Source organism: Neodiprion virginianus, chromosome 1, assembly GCF_021901495.1.
Source record: "Neodiprion virginianus isolate iyNeoVirg1 chromosome 1, iyNeoVirg1.1, whole genome shotgun sequence".
NCBI lineage: Eukaryota > Metazoa > Arthropoda > Insecta > Hymenoptera > Diprionidae > Neodiprion > Neodiprion virginianus.
This window is the reverse complement of record NC_060877.1, coordinates 19960922-19981644: the sequence shown is the minus strand read 5'-3', so window position 1 is coordinate 19981644 and position 20723 is coordinate 19960922. Positions and strand designations below refer to the sequence as shown.

At 38.5% G+C, this 20723-nt stretch overlaps 1 protein-coding gene across 1 annotated transcript in view; it reads left to right on the top strand.

Annotated features, from left to right (window-relative positions):
* Positions 1-19449, top strand: part of LOC124296677 (nuclear envelope phosphatase-regulatory subunit 1) — a 28679-nt gene extending 9230 nt beyond the window's left edge. Inside the window, exons 3-4 of the mRNA XM_046746903.1 lie at positions 12194-12328; positions 15354-19449. Coding sequence (XP_046602859.1) covers positions 12194-12328; positions 15354-15511 — 293 coding nt within the window. The 3' untranslated portion in view covers positions 15512-19449. The remainder of the gene's footprint in view (positions 1-12193; positions 12329-15353) is intronic.
* The last annotated feature ends 1274 nt before the right edge of the window (positions 19450-20723 follow it).

The window sequence follows — 20723 nt, the reverse complement described above, 5'->3', positions numbered from 1 at the left end:
CCGTCTCTAACCGTCATCCAATTTCCACGTCCGTCCTTTTTTGCCTAAAACTGATCTAAGATGAGAGCTTGGGAGCTTCATATTGCGCTATATAACCGTAATGTAGCATTGATTATTAAATTTTATTCTGTAAATCTGTTTTCATCGTCAGGTCCACATTAAGTTTCATTATACAAAAAAATTCTCGCATACCAGGTGAATATAATTCGTTTTCTGATAAGTTAAGTCGTATTCATTTGGTGAATTGCTTCTTATGTAAGATATTTTCCAGTTGAATATTTTTATTTATTTTTATTTTTTCTGTATCTATCCTTGGCTTATTCTTGTTATAGATTATTAAAAAAAATTTCGTTCTGAGGAGGCCCCCCCACTCGGGCCGAAACGTCAACAATTTGACTTTTTTATTGACCTGCATATCAAAGAAAAATACTTATTCATCATTATCGAGGTCAAGAAAATCACATTCTTATTAGATATTATTATAGTCTTAATATCACTAAAATTCAAATTGGAAGTCTACCCAGGGCCACGGTAAAGGCACGTAAACTTGAAAGGAAAATCAGTTAGAAAATTTGACATAAGTGAGATTAACTTTTGGTTTAATAGTAAAGAATGACGTTTTATGTTTAACGTTAACAATGGCAGATGCTTTGGTTGGTGTAGTAAACAGCAATTAAGAGCGCGTAAAAATGTGTGGTACTAACATCATAATAGTGAGGTTGAGATAGCGATTACTATTTTAAAGAATTCTTTCAAATATTGTATAAGAAAAGACAAAGAAAAAAAATGACTAACAGATTCTAGCAATTATTTTGGTTTTCCTTATAAATACTTTCAGTTGTCGATTATTATTATCACAACTGATTCTTATCAAAACATAGATTACGATTAAGTTATTTCATACCAGTGAAACTTATTCTGAAGTCGATGTATCGTTAAATTCGAGTTGGTTGTGGCACCCAGATACTTCATAACCAACCGATCGTCTTGAGTAGCAATCATCACGTTTCGGAACAGAACGTCATCCTCGCACAATACATTTGCCATCCTCGACGGTAGAAACACGCTGAACGCCTCATCAACATCTACGACTACCTGTTGGCCAAATCGTGTCTGCACTCTCCTGATACGTTACTTAATAATTTTTGAAAATCTTCTAGTCTGACAGCTTGCCCGTAAGTAAAAATTCCTCCAGGTTGCCAATTTTGTTCAGTTTAGTCAGATCCATTTTTGAACTGTTTTCAACTTCTTTACTTTATTCTTTATTCAAAATTCAAACGTTCCAACTTCTACATCGTTTCGTTGAGCTGAGATTTTTCTTAAATACTTTTTTTTCAATCCTTAGATGTTTTTTAAGAATACGTAAATTCACTCTTTTAGTTCTACTAGTTGTGGAGTTCTCTTCAGCAGAGGAGAATGGATGTAAGACTGATGTTCTTACTTGAATTTTCAATTTTGATAGTCAATTTTCTCTGACCGTGCAGTCTTTTGTCTCCTAGAAATTTCTAGAAGCTTCATAAGTTATTGAAACTCAGCATTAAAATCGAAACTTCAGACGAATCCCAGAACTGGTTGTCTTCCTAATTTCCGAGAATTTTTCATCGAAGCAAGTGCGTATCCAGAACCTTCCAGAACTTCACGTTTTTCTGATCCACGCGGGCCGCTCGACGTCACGTTGATACTTGTCACTCAATCCCGAGAGCTGTTTATCTTCCTAAATTCCGCGAATTTGTCATGGTAACAAGCGCGGATCGAGAACCTTATAGAATTTACCGTTTGCCAATCAATGCGGGTCTCTCGACGTTGTGTCGCAGCTTGTCTAGCCATTTCGAGATCTGTTTGTCTTCCTAAATTTTGAGAATTCGTCGTTGCAAGTCTTCCAATGTCTCCCTTCCCTCGCTGGTCATCGGAGGAACTGAGGCACTTTCTCGACGTTGATTTACTGTGAGAGACCTTCTAAAAGCTGACTCTTACCAAAGTTCCCAAGGGTTCGCCCCTGCGACTCCATCTTGCTTGATACATGTTAATACTGTGGTAAAAGTAGAGCCCGGGATTTTTTTCCGATGAAGATCGAAAGCAACTCGAATTTTATCCGATGATAGGAAAAACGATAGTAACATATGCTGTCGCGGTAAAGGTAGAGCATGGGAGTTTTTAATGATAAAGGTGAAAAATAACGTGAATCTGGATATTTTTATCCGATAACTGCAAAACGATGGTAAGGTAGAGCGCAACGTGGGTGATTACCATCTGATGATCAATAAAGTCAGCCTCAGTGGGTATAAACTCCACCTTTCAACATTCTAGAAAAAGGTTTGTGTCTGGGCTTTATACCCAGATCCAGAATTTGTATCCCGAACTCTCCTTGCTCCTCTACACTCCCGTATGCCAGGTTTTGTTTCGGCAAGAAGTGCTCTTCGAATTATGTAATTACGATTTGCAGTTCGTCCTTTTCCCCTTCCGTAAAGAGGAATGTCGTATATATTTTGAAACCGTCCTCTCCCATGTACTGGAGGAGCTGGGTACATTGGATAGCCTCGGTTTTTGTGCGCCTCAGATGCAATCAAATAATTTTTGTATTTGGCTCGCCATGTCCCCCAATTCTCTGCCCTATTGTCTGTCATTGACATCCGTTGTATTCCTCTGTATCTGTTCGCCCTTAGACTTTGCCACTTTGATCGGTCTCTAGTTGTAAGTTAGATTTGAGATTTCACCCAAGGACTTTACTTTGATGCGAGTGAATTTGTATTAAGGTATGAGATTTACATTAATTTAATTTCTCGCATCGAAACGTCTTTCACTATCGACTGCGCCATGCAATGTTACATAAGGTAAATTATCAGACACGCGCGTATAAAGTTGTGTCTCGAACCTAACTGCTGACACTCGTTAATTGACAGCGCGTACCACTGCTCAGAGTCGTACTCCTCACATGTCTTTTTACAGTTACTAATAAATAAATATCTCTTAAAGATATACCTCAAAGATTCCTCATACAAGATGGCCGAAGACGTGGATAACGAGAATTTAGAGAGAGAGAGAGAGTTATAGTAGAAAAGCGCTATGAATGTTGCTCTAAAATAAAACCGGCTCGCGTGTCCGTGTGCCTAATTTGTAGTTCGTTGTATCACACCAACTGCTTGGAACGCGTCAAATCGCTGTGTGTTGTTAACAATCTTTTCGTCGTATGCTGCAAACCGAACCTAACCTCAAATAACAATGACCAGGAGACCAGCGAGGATGTAGTAGTGCTTAGAAATATTATCGCAACCTTCAAGTTGGAGATAGAAAATCTTAGAAGCGGAATAAATGCAACAGGCGAGACGGTGGAAAAGGAGTCGAGGAAAACCGACAACCTAACCATACCAAGCGCGTTGCTGAGCTGTTTCATCAACTGCCGCAGTCTGGATGAGGAGTGCAAGGAGTGCTTCGGACTAAAAATCGAGAATAAGCTGCTAAGAGATCGTGTGATAGAAATCAAGGAAAAAAACTTGCTACTTGAAGAAAACAACCTAAGATTGATAGAGGAAAAAACTGGTGCACTACTCGCAAGCTACACAGATATAACTTCACATTGAGGCGGACCGGCGGGTGTATCTCATTTGGGAAACCTCGAATACCTCTATCATCATAAAGCCAAATGCTACAAAAACCAGAAAAAAACCTTGCGTGAGATCAAAGCAAAACTTTATACGAATAGTGTTGACGTTAACGTCAGTGAAGGAATTGCTAAACGGCGAACTAGAAATCAGCTGTGATAGCCAGGACGATGTCTAGCGCATGATAAAAAAATCGAAAAGAATACGGGAACACGATATAAGGTGAAATTTGAGAAACTGTCGAATGCATGCATAAATATCGTTTCAATCGTTTGTATCAAGGAAGAGTATGAGCCGAAAGAACTGGAGGAAATGTTGATTCGGGCACATTTCAAGGAGATTGAGGACCCAATAGTGAAAGTTAGCAGCTTGATAAAAATTGTAGGCAAGGGCACGTTCACGACTTATGTAGACGTTAATGCCAGTGTTTACACGAAATTAAGGATTACTAAAAGAGTATTTATTGGCTGGCAAAATTGTACAGTGTACGGCGCCCTGAATGTTGAAACGTACCATACGTGCTGTGGTTACGGTCGCGGTGCAAATAAATGTACCATGGAGACACCGTATACTCGTTCTGTGCAGGTAGACATGATTCGAAAGAACGTGAGAAACGGACAAGAACGAGTACCACAAACAAACTGCGTCAATGTGAACAAAATATTTCAGCGTAACAGAGATATAAGTCATGCAGCAAATGCAGAGGCAGTCTGCGCAACCTATAATTCGCGCTGAGACTATCTAATTTCTAAAACATATTACCCATCTGGAGACATAATATCAGGATAAGCTTTATTGAACTTTATAACAGACTTTGAGAGATATAACATTGACACTCTACGTTTCAAGCGACACGAAAATTGTAATAACCTAATTTTGTCGAATGAGTCCTATACGGTAATTCACCTTAATATAAGAAGCTTAAAAAAGCATTCGGAGGAACTTGAAGTCATCCTTAAAATGTATAGTAGATGCTTTGACGTAGTGGTTTGCTCTGAAATCTGGGATATCGATGACGTAAGGTTGTACCAGTCGAGACGATACTCTCTGGTTTACAATCTGTGACGTGGATTTTTCTGCACCTCGGTCACTCGGAGAAAATGACCGGGAACTTACCGCGTGCACAATAATTTGGCGTCCGGCGAGGTATCCTGGATCTGAAACAGTATCGCGAAGTTTGTTGGGCGCCTGGCGTGATCAACACGCCTCGAAATCGATAATACGACACACCGCGACCATATGCTCGGTAGCTCAGTACCGCGGAGAGGGGAGGGGTAATTTTTGGGTAGAGAGAATTGCAACACAAGTAAGCCAACGCGTGATGTGGCTAAATTACTATAAAATTACCATGGTATATTTCTCATCAGCGATATTACAAAACAAAAGAAATAAAAATAAAAATAAAAATAATAATAATACGACTACGCAAGTCGTCCTTCGCGGTTCCAAATACAAGGTTAAATTTAATCTAAACGAAATCAGAAAGGGAGAAACACATCAAATAATAAAAAAAATAACAATAAAAAAAAAAAGGTGAATAATTCTAGGAGACCTCTACGGCCTACGTGCGCTAGTCGCCGTCTTAACAATACCCTACTTCATAAAAACCAAAAGCAAAATCGGACTCGATGCGCTGCCCGCGAACGTCCTTTACAAAATGGCGCGGATCGCCAACTTAATACTAACTGATAATGCAAACAAAAAAAAGAAAAAAAAATAATAACTAAATTGAGGCGAGGCTCGTCGCGACACCCGCGATCCTCCTCTAAAAACGCATACTCTTATCAGCGCGCACCCGAGCTTCACTTCCTCGACGACGGCGGGACGCAGTCGCGAATTCGAATGCTCCCCGTGACTGCTCGCGACCTACACGAGAATGGAGGATGTGCCGGATGACGTGAAATGACCCCGTGTAACGGACTTCGGTCACACTCAAACTCGAGACAATAACGTCTCGGCTCAACCCGTGGCTCGACTCGATTTCCCGGATCCCCCGTAATTAACACTACTCCCTTGCGCGCAACTCAGGCTACGGTCACCAAGCAAAAGAATCGGCAAACGAATTTCGAGTACTCTTCGACACGCCAACTACAAAACGGCTATCCTTTATCTGATCAGCCTTTACTCAATTACCCTCGAAATTCGATCGCGAGAATGTTAACAACGCTTACCGCTCCACATCCAGTGGACGAACTCCCCGACTCCCTCGAAACGATTCATCTCTCTCGTCCTCGCAACAGAACCAGTTTTCCCTAACGCAAAACCACCGCAAACGCTATCTCGAAACAAATCGACCACCTGGTCCACTCGCCAGAACTAGAGTGATCTCGGATGGTCGCAACGCCGATCTCGTCGCGCTAATTTTTCGTGACGTCATCACCCCAAGAATACGCAATAATCGATCCGCCATCGATTTCGTCGATCGCGCAACTTGCCGCGCACCTCTCGTCTCTACGCGGCGCAGAACTTCAGGCTAGATCGCGATGTCGTCTCCTGCGCAGCTCTACGTAGTCCTGGGGTTGGGCGGGGTGGTGCTCCCTCGTCGCTAGCTGGTAGCTCGCGGGTGCTTTGGTTGGGCGTAAGCGGGGTGAGCGGGGAGGCTGCGGCGCGCCGGCCGCCAGCGGGAATCGCGTCCGCCTTGGATTCCCGCGCTGCAGGGATCTGCGTTGCCTCCCCCGCCGCAGCCTCGGTGTCCTTCCCGCGAGATGTCCGTGGTTTCGCCTTGCCTCGAAAGATGTTCAGCGTCGGAGTCGGTCGCTGTAGGGTAGCCGGTGCACTCGAAAAAAAAAATAAAAACAAAAACCTGAAATATCTGGGTCGCAATGCTCGATTTCGTCCCTGTCGAAGCTCGGGTGCGTGACTCCAGTTCTGGCGCTCTCTAAGATTATTCCGCGACTCGATTTTCTACACCCTGATTCCGGGATCTCGCCCAGGGTTCAGGGAGTCTCTTGTAACGGGCAGGCCTAACCGAACTGCCACGTTACAAATCATGGAAGAGTGAACCAGAACGACGGGGTTATTGTGTTTATCCGTAACACTATACAGTTTACGCACAGATAGACCAAATCGGGAAAGTTAAAGTACCGTGCATTAAGTTTACGGAACTTGTCCATAGTAGCACAAAGATATAGTGGTTTATCGGCCTCATACGGTCGAGCCGATAGAATTTGACCAAAACCTTAACAGCATCAGACCAGAGGAACTACTGCTGATTGGTGACATCGAAATAAATATACTAAATCCAAACAACGTCGCGGAAGAATGTCTGATTAGCCTAGCACAGCACGGTCTCCTATCGGCAATAAACTCGCACACGCATACGCAAAATGATACCCGTACCTGCATTGATCATGCGTTCATCAGAACTGCGGCATCGATTCAAAGTATTAATGCGGGAGTTGTGGAATCCAATATGACTGACCACTACCCAATCTTTATTCAGCTTTCGTGCAGAATACCAACGCAAAAGGTCAGCCTACGTGTGGTCAAAACATCCGTAAATAAAGGAAAGTTACTTGGTCGATTATCAGTTGAAGAGTGGAGGGAAGTATACAAAGCGGTAGACGCTGATACAGCAACGGAAGAGTTCGTACACAAGCTAAAGTGGCACATTAAAGAATCAATGACGGGTAGAAAGATTAGGATTCCCGCAGTGAAAAAACCGTGGGTCTCTGTCGGGATAATAAAAATGATAAAGGCGCTAGACTCGTTGTCTTTCAAACCTGCAGTCAAGGGACTGACTTAAATCGTACCGTAATGTGGTAGTGCCTGTGCTAAAAAACTCGCAAATTGCATACCATAGAGCTAATATAAGAAACTCAAATGATAATCCGTAAGAGACGTGGAAAGTGGTTAATTAAATTATAAACCCGGACAGTGACAGGAAGACAGTGAAGCAGGTCGTTAAAAACAGTAGTTATAATCAACTGGTCTGAAATAGCAACAGCATTCAATAATTTTTTCACGAATATTGGTGTTGACCTCATGACGAAAATTAAGAGGAATACTGATGGGACTATGAATATACAGCGGGTAGTAAACTCGATGTTTCTCAGAGAGCTGGACACTATAGAGATTAGTAAATGTATCGATTCATTAAAAACTAACAAAGCACCGAGAATTGATGGAATCACGGTAAAAATTCTAAAGATCTGCAGTGCTTTCATATCCTCTCCAATAGCATGTATAATTAATAAAAATAAATAAAAAACACCTCTCGATTCTTTTCATATTTTTTTTTTTTCGTGATATTCGGTTACTGATAGAAGTGGTCGTAATTTTTTTTCAATTTTTATCTCAATTGATTTTGGATTTACATATTTTTGAAAATTTTCCATTTTCTGAGGACCGTTAAATGTTTAAACGCCTATATTTCTGGATCTATTAGTCGGATTACAAAATATGACTATATGAAATTAATCGGAAAGAAGTGTACTTTTCAAAAAAAGTATGTTGGAATAATTGTGTTTCCCCCTTCATAGTGAATTCTTCGTTTAAACATCTTCGTAAAATCAATTTTTCGCAAAGTATGACATGATTCATAATTTTCAAAAAATTCTCAAAAATACTTCGAGAACTATCAAACATTTTAAGCTGTGGCTGGTCGTGGCTGTCTCCTTGCATCTAAACTTTTTTTGGAATTCAAAAGATTTTTGCTCGATTCGGGAAAGGAAGCAATTGTTATACTTATCGACTTTGCCAAAGTGTTCGACACACTTCACCATGAGGTGCTGCTGGATAAGCTGGAACGATATGGATTTAGCGGTATCGTTCGCACACTAGTCAGGAACTATTTGATTGATAGATCACAAGTCGTTAAAATCAAACATCAGTGTAGTACACCGGAGGCAATAAATTATGGGCTTTCGCAGGGGTCGGTGTTGAGGCCAATGTTTTTTTTTTTATACAAACGATGTATTCAAAAGCCAAATCGACAGAAAGATTATCAGCTACGCCGACAACACTGCGCTCATATTTCAACAATCATCTTGGGCCGAAGCCAAGGCCAAGGTCCAACGTGAGTTCCCAGTTATTAGGCACTGGCTTCGTGCACATTATTTAACAATTAACATGAAAAAAACACAATAAATTATCTTCGAATGTCATCGTGATAGTGTTCCGCAATTTGATGGGATTCAAATACATGAGAGAAATTGTGAAAGACAGGGCAAATACAACAACCCTGCCCTGGCAAACACTATTTCGATGAAATATTTTGGAATTGTAATCGACCAACACTTTTGATGGGATTCCAATCTTGAGTACGTAGCAACAAAAAAATAAGATTCATGCCCTGTATTTTTTATAAATTACGACAGGAACTAAACGCAAAACAATTATATCAAATATACTACACCCTCACTGAATGGATACTTTCGTGTGGGATTATCGGAAGGGGAAGTGCTAGGGATAACGTCCTAAACAAGCTGCAGTCGATTCAAAATTGCATTATAAAAGTTATGTTACGGAAGGATGTACCCCTTAGATGTACTGTATAGCCAAACAATTATACTGGACATAAGGCAGAAATTTTGCCTTAGTGGGATCGAGCTCAGTGTTAGCAGTAATCAATGATCCCGGTAATCCGCAGTAGAAGTACAAGGACTACGGCAAATAGAAATATAACGGTGAACCAGTGCAAAAAAAGTATCGGCCAGCACTCCTATAAATACGTTGCGGCGAGGATAACGAACAGTATCACAATAGACCAGCGGGAAACAATATTTAATTCCAACAAAAACGTACGGAACAGTGTACTGAAAGTAGTGGTTACAAACATTTCCAATCTGGCAATGAGAACAGTAATGTAGTAATGTAAGTGGCAATATCATTATCTAGATCAACAGTTACCTGTATCTATATCAATAAAAGTGGCGATAATAATTATATGACATACACTTAGGGACAATGAATCTAAGACGGCTAATTTTTTACACTAGACAGTTATGTTGGCAACACAGAGAAACCTACAGCGCCATAGTCGGCCGAGCATGAAACAAACTCAATCTCAATCATCTCAATAAACATAATAGTAGGGGAGGAAAAGAGGCTAAATGGTAAGTCACTCGAGCGCTGCGAGAACCTATTGGATCATAAAGATTAGATACCAAAAAGAAAAAAAGTTCATATGATATATGCTCTTTTACTGCCGGGGGAAGTAGGTACTGATTTTCAAAAATGTAAAAAAAATTTATTATAAAGAAATACTCGAGCGCGTCAGACATTAATATCGTATACGCCCTATGTGCTTCCGGTAACAGAGAAGTATTAATCTGACGGCTTACAAGTCGGGGGTGGCAGCACGAAGGGGTAGAAAATGAAAAAAAAAAAAGTTATTCAAGCTCGTCAGATATTCAGGGGGAATGTTAAGTGACCTCTAAAAGGTATCCTATTCAAAAGACTGACGATTTGGATGCCGTCAGAACTCACAGCCGATTTTTGAAAATGTAAAAAAAAATAGTGACCTTGAAATACTCAAGCTCATCAGATTTATATGCAGACAGTTCAGCTGGATGTCCTTGTTGTGCTAACCTATAATCTGATAATTATGTGGAGGAATTTCATTGTTCTGACAGTTTAAGGTAGTACCGTGACATGTAAAGGACACCAATAGTCAATGGCTGTTGTTTTCTTTCTCACTCACTGGTGCTGTCTTTCTTTACCGACTATCGCTCACTTACTTCCACTCACGTGAATCATCGCGCGTCACCAACTTTAAAAATTATTTACAAAAAAATAAATACTGCTTGTTTATGTTTTTTTTGAAAAAAATTACTTGTTATATCCTCAATTAATAATTCTCAGTTTTTGAAAACAATCCTAAGAAAAATATGGCTGTTATTAAATAAAATAACTTTTAACTTTTTTAAAACACAATAAACAAACCAAAGCGTCACAAATCTACGAACACGACCGCGTAGTATTGTGATCAGCCGCAGAAAGTAGTGGGGGGACGGTGCGAGAGAGTGAGAAATAGAGAAAGAGTGAGAAGGGGAGAGAGGCGCGGAGTGGGAAATACATAGTTCTCAGCACTTGCACGTACCTCACTTTATCAATAATTTTAGCTTTTTTACGGTGTAGAAACCGTCAGATTATATTATATCCGTAATTTTTACATGATTTCCTTCAAATTAAAAAAAAAAATAACCGCGCTCGAATACTTCCAGGTGACGTTTTTTTTTTGCAAACTAATTACTCGCTTATTCTCTTATACCATGATCAAATCGTCAGAATATTGAAATTGACGCTTTTTTCCATGTAATTAACTTACCTTCTATTAATCTGACGAGCTCGAATTAATTTGAGGATCGATTTTTTTTTACTAATCTGATTGGCTACCCTAGACGCACCCTTGTATATTAAGGGTTCATATATGGTGGTCGTTCATAACAGGGTGCAAGGTTTCCTCCCTTATATTGTTCTGACGCGCTTGAATAACACCCAAAATCCCCTCTTGGGCTCCCCTACTATAACATAATTCATGACCGTCGAATCTAACCTTAGAATATCGCGAGGATAATGACTTGTTGACGTGTCGATCCAAATTCGCGTATACACGCATCAATATCATGCCTTTTTAAAGCTATTCCAATGGGTCAAAGAAAGACCTGGGAAATACGCAGAAAATGTTAGCTAATTTCGGATTTTGATTTTTTTCTTTAGAATGACGTCTTTTTTGAAAAAAATGTTACAAAATTACAGAAAATTACCCACATTTTCAACTGTAAAAATAGAAGGTCATCCGAATTCACTCTTTGAAAAAAAGAAACATCCACAGATGGGCTTCCAATGGTCCCGGGTTCAATCGAGGGTTCGATTCATGCGGTCGTCCGTTAATTTTTCTCATCGGAAAATTTCTCTTCAATTTCTCACTTTCTAAAACTCCCTGGAAATCGGCAATCTGAATGTTCAAGTGTTTTTAGCAGATGCAGCTGGCTACCAAAAATCTGAATAAAACCCTTGTCGTGTACAGAGAGATCTGCTGGATCTATTATGCTTTTATAATTTTCTAAGTTGAAATGGCGCAGTTATCGCGAAAAAACTGAATATCATATTTTTTTGCCATAACTCCAAGAAAAATAGAGTTAGAAGACTCAAATTTGGTATGAGTCAATTATTTACCGACACAAAACAATAAGTCACTTGCAGAATCTATTTTGAGCGAACACTATGACAAAAACTGGTCTTATATGTCTATGAGTATTACTCATCCACCATTACCGATTACGTTGCCAATATACCAAGCCTATGTATTTATCAATTCTCCCATCTGTCACATTTCCGAATAATATCAAACTGCACCATTAAAGGTAACTATATTTAATAAAAAATGTAACTCGATATTTATGCACTCTGGATAATTCTGGAAGATGCTTGCAACTTTTATCAATTGCTGTGTTGTGTAAAATAGTAAAAGGAAACATTGTTCAGAATACATGAAAAACATCATGTTTATATGCTTCAAGAAATATTTTGAATATGTCTATGAGAATGTTGCTAGTTACTTAAGTGAAAAATTTCCAAACATTTGGTCCTAAACATTGTTAAGAAAACTATGTATACATAGGTATAGTGTTTTTTTTTTCTTTTTGCAGCATTGCTAGGCGTCATATCCGTATGCACAGCAGTCGGCGCCTGGCATTGGCTCACAGATCCTAATACGTCAGCAGTTTCCTTCACACAGAGTCTTTGCAATCATCCATTTTTTACCGTGGCTAGCATTGTACTAGGTAAGTACATCTTAGATCAAATTTTTGTACATTTTATAACATATGTGGATTTTTCCACACTGAGTGAATAGAACGGATACATGACGCCCGAATTTTAGATATGAACCGTATTGCTTTAAATTACTAATTGTGTCTCGAAATGCACTCACTCGTCTATGTTGCATATTTCATTTATTTGAACAGTATACAAAGAACTCAAGAAATTGAACTTATTCACTAGAAATGCAGATTACTTCTGAATTTTGAAAATGATGGTGTATTATACTTGAAAAGACAATTATCCTGGGTATATGATTGAAAACCACGATGGAATTAAAAGAGATGTACCATATTTCTACATCTTTGTACATAAACGCTGCGGTACATTTTTCATACTTTACACAGGCCCACAAAAAAGTGTCTGAACTTGGCATGCGAAACATGTTTTCTTACGTACTTTTTATCGCTGAATCCGAATCTGAAATCAGAGTGGGGGGCCTTCCGGGCCGATTTTCAGTAAATGGCTATTGATAGTCAAAAAATAGTGATACACAGTCGTATGAGTTTTCGAAGTTACAATCATTATAACTATACGTTTTTGGAGGCGCTGAATCCGAATCTGGGGTCGGTTTGACCCTATCAGGTCAAAATCAAGGTCATCTCAAGGTCAAAACGATAAATAACTGTTAAAGCAGAGGCAATCACCATAACTATACGTTTTTGGAGTCGGTGAATCCAAATCTGCGGTCGGAATGGGGTATCCTCAGGGTCGATTTTTAGTAAATGGCTGTTGAAGGTGAGACAATTCCGAAAATCAGATGTAAACATCTAATCTATAATTTAAATTTAAATTCCCCAGATTCGGATTCAGTGACCCCAAAAACGTATGGTTATGGTGATTTTCACTGCTTTAACAGTTGTTTCTCGTTTTAACCTTGAAGTGACCTTGATTTTGACCAGACATAGTCAAACCGACCCCAGGTTCAGATTCAGCGACCCCAAACACGTATAATCATAATGATTATAATTTCGACAACTCATACGGCTATGTATCACTATTTTCTTACTTTCAACAGCCATTTACTGAAAATCGGCCCGGAAGACCCCCCATTCTGCCTTAATATTCGGATTCAGCGATAAAAAAAACATAAGAAAACATGTTTCACATGCCGAGTTCAGACACTTTTTTTTTTCTGTGGACCTGTGTTATCAAACATGTTATTTCGTATAATTTGACTAACAATAAGGGGTTAACAGACTGTTACGAACAGTGTAACAGGCTACTTTTTAGAAATTAATTCCGGATAAAATAATGATGCAATAGTAATAATTTTTTTATATCAATTCACGTACACGTCAAGGAATATGTTAAAAAATTGTATTATTGTATTCCAGTGATTAAATATTTTGCAGCCGTTCACAACAAAATGTAAATCACCTTGAGTGAATTTCCTTTTTTGAGATTTACAGCACTTGGTTAAATATTCTTCAGTGCAAATGTTTGATAATGCCACAGTATCGACGGGACAAATCTGCGAGTGAAATTGTATCAACTTCAACATTTCAAAATGATCAGAATTAAAATGCTTAACGGCATAGCCGGATAGGCATACCAAAAGTGCCCCCGCTCGGAATGGATTCTGCAAGTGACCTTCTGTTTTCTATTGATGAATGATTGACCCATACCAAATTTTAGCCTGCCCACTCCATTTTGCTCGAAGTTATCGCAATAAAAACGCGATTTACACTCTTTTCGCGTTAAATCCGCCATTATTACTACGAAAATTATGAAAAAAATTACAAATCTAGCAGACACCTGTACACACGTCAAGAATTTTTTTTTTAGATTTTTCGGTAGCAAACTTGAACGTCTAAAAATTCTTGAACATTTAGATTGCTGATTATCGGTGGATTCTAGCAAGTGACCGATCACCTTCTCTTTTCGACAGCTTGAACCTCTGGTTTTGTCTAATTTTCTGTGATTTTTTCACATTTTCCCTAAAGGTGCGTCATTGTTAAAAAAATTAAAAACCGATATTTTTCATTCTTTTACAGGCACGATCTCAAGATGATTTTTTACACATACAGAAATAACGCTGGAAACTGTAATTTGTAATCAGTTTGGAAGAACGTTTCCGATTTAACGTTAGTTTTGAAGTCGTCGACTATATTGTTCTGAAATATAATATATTCTTCACAAGTCAACTTGTGTATCGATTGTCACCAGCAGCTACTTCCGATTGCAAGTTCTAACGCCGTTTTACATCGACTAGATAATATTTCCAATCTTCGGTCTGTTATTTTCCAAATAAATACCGAAGCCTCATGATGCAGTCTCATGTAAGGTCGGATCGCCGGAAACCTTGACGTGTGTACAGATGTCTGCTAGATTTGTGATTTTTTAAATAATTTTTGGAGCTAAAATGTCGGATTTAACGCGAAAAGACTGAAAATCGCGTTTTTTGCAATAACTTCGAGCAAAATGAAGTTACAAGGTAAAAGTTAAAATTTGGTATGGATCAATCATTCATCGATAAAAAACAGAAGGTCACTTGCAGAATCCATTCCGAGCGGAGGCACTTTTGGCATGCTTACCCGGCTATGCCCTTTTTATATGTCAATTTTAGAATAAGAATCACAAACCGAAGTTATTAGATTGAGAGTATGTGATGCCGCGGACCTCTACATGCTACACGAGTTGACTTCGCGACTTGTTCTAACAATAAGTATAACTGCTGTGAGATGACTCCCACATGCAGAAAAAAAATTGCTTGGATTTATAACGGCTTCTTTCCGGGTGGCGAAAAAAATATTTCACTTGAGAAAGCCAAATATTTGTAAACCCAAAATCCTATTTTGTTGACCTGAAAAAAATTTGTTTATATTTATTTAAATAGTTTTTCGCTACCCGTAAAGAAACCACTGTGAATCGAAATAATTAACATTTCAAGTGCACTGTGCCCATTGGGTAGTTTGCACAGCGAAATACTCATGGTATTACTACGAGTTACATATAACCAAGATTTTTGTTTCTTCTGAATTTCAGTCATATTGTTCATGATGGGTGTACACAGACGTGTGATCGCACCAAGCATCATAACGCAGCGAGCTAGGAGTGTATTGGGCGATTTCAACATGAGCTGTGATGACACAGGAAAACTTATTTTGAAACCTACACGACCACCTCATCCACATGAAAGTTAATATATATGATGCTTAGGATCATACCGTACTATATGAGTGGAATACGAATGAATCATATATTTGCCCCAATTTTGAAGGGGTGTATTATTGAAAAGTCATAACCAATTCGTTCACAGCAATATAAGACCCCTGTTCTACCACAAAATCAGTTCCTCATGCTGCTTGAACCAAGTTCGTACTCGTGAACCAAAATTACATTGTGTGGTACTGTATGTATTATTCATCTCTTGTGATGATTATCTGCCAGTGAGTTGAATAATAATTTTGCAGATGACTTGTTCAGTAAGAAAATGTACGATGGGTAATCTGTTATTACCTTGTTACAATTTATTTACATAATTGTCAAAACATTGCTACAGACGATTTTAATATCAAGTATCTTTAAGTATTATGGAATTATAAAATATTGAAACTTTCCCATGGCCTTCTGCGCGTGTATTGAAATCGTGAATAAATAATGATTAAACGGGTAAATTTATTTTAATTGAGCTCTAATGAACATGTAGGGCCTTCTTCTTGGCAGTGGACGAGGTGTGGACGCTCTATCATGTCACGGATGAATTATTCATCGGGCTTGGACCAAACTGTAGCCACATAATAATGATTTCCACTCAGGATATTATAGAATATTTTATATTATCACTGAAGTGGTTGGTAATTTGCGACGTTCGCAACATCAACGCGGTAGTTAATTTTGGTCACCAGTCCTCCATGAGCCAGGTGACTAACAAGCCTGAAGTTTTATATTTTTAATAAATTAACTTCCTGTTTGTTATAAGTAAATTCAACATTTATGACTCAGTTATTCAGTCAGCCTGCATCCTCGAGCATCTTCCCTACAAATTTAGTATTTGTGGCGATCTCTCCGATGAATGAACAGTTTTACCCAAGCCCCTCTTAACAATTTATGAATTACTTTGATATTGAGTACGTTTATACGGCGTCCTTATTCCGGTTAAACTGTATCTGGCATAGTAGTACCGAATTTAAAAATGTGTGACATTTAAAAATGGCGCATTACACTGGATATAACGGATTTACACGCATTTTTAAATGCGGCATTACCATGTCAGCCATAGTAAAACCGGAATAACAGCACCGTGTAAACGTACTCATTGTCATTCTCAAATGCTGATATAACAATAACGCTACGGGTTATACGTACAAATTTTTTTATTCGTATTATTCAATCCGTGAATAATTTTCTCTCAAAAGAAGGCCAGAAGGTGCCACTTGAAATCAAGAATGCAACAAAATAAAATTTTATGTTGTATACTTTGTGTCCCATTGTTGTGGTATCGCTTTGGTCCAAACCTTTCGTATATCGTGTGAAGAGGAATAGTAAGTGTGACGTCCCATATGCACAGAGAACACGGATCACGGAAACACAAAACGGTAAATTTCCCTTGAGAATGGTAACTTTTCCGCGATATCCGCATTTTTATCTTCTGCTTATCAATTCCGTTCCGTAGCTCGTTTTCCTACCTGTTCCATGTAGCTCAAATAATGGATCGGACCGTGTAAATATACTTTTAATTTCCTTTCACTTTCGGAAATGTACTTTTATTTGCATCATATCTTAAGTACAAAGGCACGGTTAATTGAAATACATACAAACAAACCAAAATCCATTTTAGAATTTTAAGGAAAAGCAAATGGACATCAATTTCCCGTTATTCCGGTCCGTGGATATGCTACATAAGACAGCTAGAAAAACGCGAACTGGGACGGAACGACACTCACCCCTGTCTTCAACAGTACAAGCTTATGTAGTATGTACCGAATACATAGGTAGAATGCATAATCTTTGTTGAAACGTATTATAATTTTTAAAGCGTCTTGTGTCAGCCTAGTGACCACTCAGGAAACTAACGTAGTACCATATGCACATGTCCGACTGTGTGAGGAGACAAACATTTTAAACTTTGTACGAAACTACCGAAATACTATATTTAAAATCTGTTAAAGTGAACAGTGTAAAATTGTAGGCGTATAAAATAAATATATATTATGAGCCCGTGTGCGTTTTGCCGAAAAAGGCCAAAGAAGTGAACAGATCTATCGTTTCACAAGTAATAGCGGCAATAGAGTTGATGATAGAGTTGTCACAAAAAAAAATTATGCTTACTTTCTCGGTCACTCAGGTTTCCCAAATGTCAACAACAATCGGCACTGCAGGTTGAAATTATGAACTTACACAACTGGTTACCTGAAACATGCAGTTTATTGTGATCCAATGATTTCACTAACGTCTGCTTTAATAAACGAGGTTTTCGGATTCGCCTGCTTAAAGGAAGTGTAATAACTCTGTTTGATGCCGATGAATCAAGCTATCAAAATTAAAGCACATTTTTATTCATATTTTTATTACATCTATGCTGCCGAAATTATTGACTGAAACGCATAAATACATATTGAAATTCACCGATGTTCGAGCATGCGCATACAGTACTACGTTAGTTTCCTGGGTGGTAAATAGGCTGATTCGGAGCGCTGCAAAAAATTTACAGCAAACCTGAGACAAATGCTCCGCAGGAAATTTAAATGAGTGCACGTTTTGGGACTTAGGTTATTGATAAATTGAATATAATGTATGCCATGAACATGTCTATTTTATCTGCATTTCGTCCTTTGTGGAATGTTTCTACTCTAAAATTGAAAACAGACGTTTTTGAGAAACAGTGTATATCTCGGGTCTGAAAAATAGGTAATTCATAAGAATTCTGAATCAAAGAATGTAAATTGGTCAAATTATATACAACAAAGCACATGTTATTTTGTGCTGATTATATTGATTTCACTTTATTTCATTAATACCATCGCGACTTAATTAATTGCAGCATTGAAACGAGCAGAAATATTTAAACAAAGAATTTATCGTCAAAAAATGTTTCGATTGTAAGTAAAATTGACTCTGTAGTAACATGTAAAAAATTTAATTCTTGCAAAATCACAAATGTAAATATCTTGAATTAATAATATATAAATCTATAATTAAAAAATTCCATTATTAAAAAGAAATTATGATCAATGCAACTTCTTAAAAAAAGAGCATTTGTAAATTCGAAAAGCTGTTACGTATACCTACTGTTACGGGCAAAACCAGCTCGAGGACGATTTTAGTCGTTGCTTACGTCCATATAGAGACGCCTTGTTTTAATTATTACTTAATGGTCAGAAAACTAGTTTTGTTTATATAAAGGTCCCTTGAGGAGAGCATCCACCGTGTAGAGTGGTGGCAAGCGACTGACCTGTCACGTTGGGTGACTTAAGGGTCGTCCGCCACGTAAGCAGATGAGGAAGATAATAGACTGTTACAGAGGCAGTGGCATAGCCCCGTGGCATGAGGTCGATTGTAAAGGTGGGCTCGCTTGGCAAACATTGGATAGTAGCGGGAACAGACGACTAAGCGCATGCGTCGACGATGAGCAAGCGACCGGGAGAAAGAAGAGGGGGAAGAAGCCTGAGGCCAACAGCAGCAGCGGCAATTTCAGCTCAATTTTGGTTCACACTTTGTACCGTGGACCAGGGAGCCCTTCCCAAATAAAGACACGATACACTACCAATTCAACATTTTCGTCTCGCTGACTCGCTCCTCCCCCACCCATGTACTCAATCTTACTCGCGGGCAGGTCGTGCAAACAACACCTACCACAAGTCGAGCGTCACGATTTCCCCATTTTAATTGGTATATGGTATCCCTATGTGATGAGATAGAGTCCCTACAAGACAATGTATATCACTGACACCGGGCTGTCGAAAATAAATTTCAATTGCTCGCGGAAAATTTGTCTCATTTGTCCCAAAGAAATTGGAAATGGCGTTGCTCAATTGGTTTCACTCAGCAGCCCCAGTCCAGTATCCAGTTGGTATAGAGATCAGTATCTTGTAGGGATCGGTAGCCATTTTCTTCTAATCCCTTCCTCTAGTTTCTTGTGGTACATAACGCTTCTTCCGTCGACTCCAATAACTAAAGCTAGAGCATGTAAGGCTAGAGATCTATAGGGTTGTTGTGGTCTAGCCGTCGGGATGCGTATGAGTTTCGATGATTTCTATTGTGTTGTGTTAGTCTTATATTGTTAGTGTAGGCTTTCTCGAGGTCACTGACTTTAGTATGTTCTAAGTTTAGAATATCCTTAGTAGTTTACTTAGGTGTAATTGAATATTTGTATATTTTATCAACTAACTATAAATGCAATGACTTACCTATAAAATCTAATCGTTGCTTAGTTAGTATTGATCTCAATTCTAAAATTGCATTATTGGAATTTTTACAAAGGTAGTTTATTTATAATCCTCATCGGATTTTGCATTGCTACCTGGCTCAAACAGTTAGGTGTTAAAAATTGAATGGTCATTGTCCTAAAATTTATTCATGTGTGCATGCGCATTTGGAATGGTTTCCTTTTAGAATCAGTATTTCTCGTTAGAATTATTGACCTAAAGGGCTTAATGTTATTATAATGATGTATTCATCGTTACACCTCTTGGATTAATATTTAACTGTTTCGCTCTACAGAGTCATCCGGTGAGTTGGTTCACCTCACGGTGTAAAAATAAGAGGTGGTCCGACTTCCCTACACTCCCCGTGTTGAGCTCTGTGATTATTATGCCTTACTACGGCGGAAATCCGCCAGGGGCCTCATGCGTCGGTGAGCCTGAGGTAAACAATAATGGCGGCGATCTAGCAGACAGTATTCACGAAAGTTTGACGTTTACATACGGAAAATCAAATCTGCTGCTGAAGATTACATGGGGACATTAATATTTGACAAAAGAAAATAATTGTATGATGAATGTATGTTACTATACCGGTAATATATTAGTGAGAATGAAATGCATGATGAATCGAAAGACCAAAGATTAAATGAAATTCCATCGGTACGCTTTTTTAATAAAAAGAAAACGGTAATCACACTGAATTAATCATGCAAAGGATGCAGAATAATAAATGTGTGGGAGTAATATTAACGAAAGTTATTTCGATCAATCTGGTAATTGGTGTCAGAATTTTCTTAAACTTTCCCAACTCGAAAGGCTTACACAAAACAAATAAATAAATAATTAAAATTCTGTCTCTATGCTTATATGTCAATTCGAGGTGTTACACTGATGATTGATGTGAATGACTCTACGGGTACTGACCGACTGACTATCCTCGCAGCCATACGAAAATGGACACCACACGTATATGTGTGAATAGATACATGTG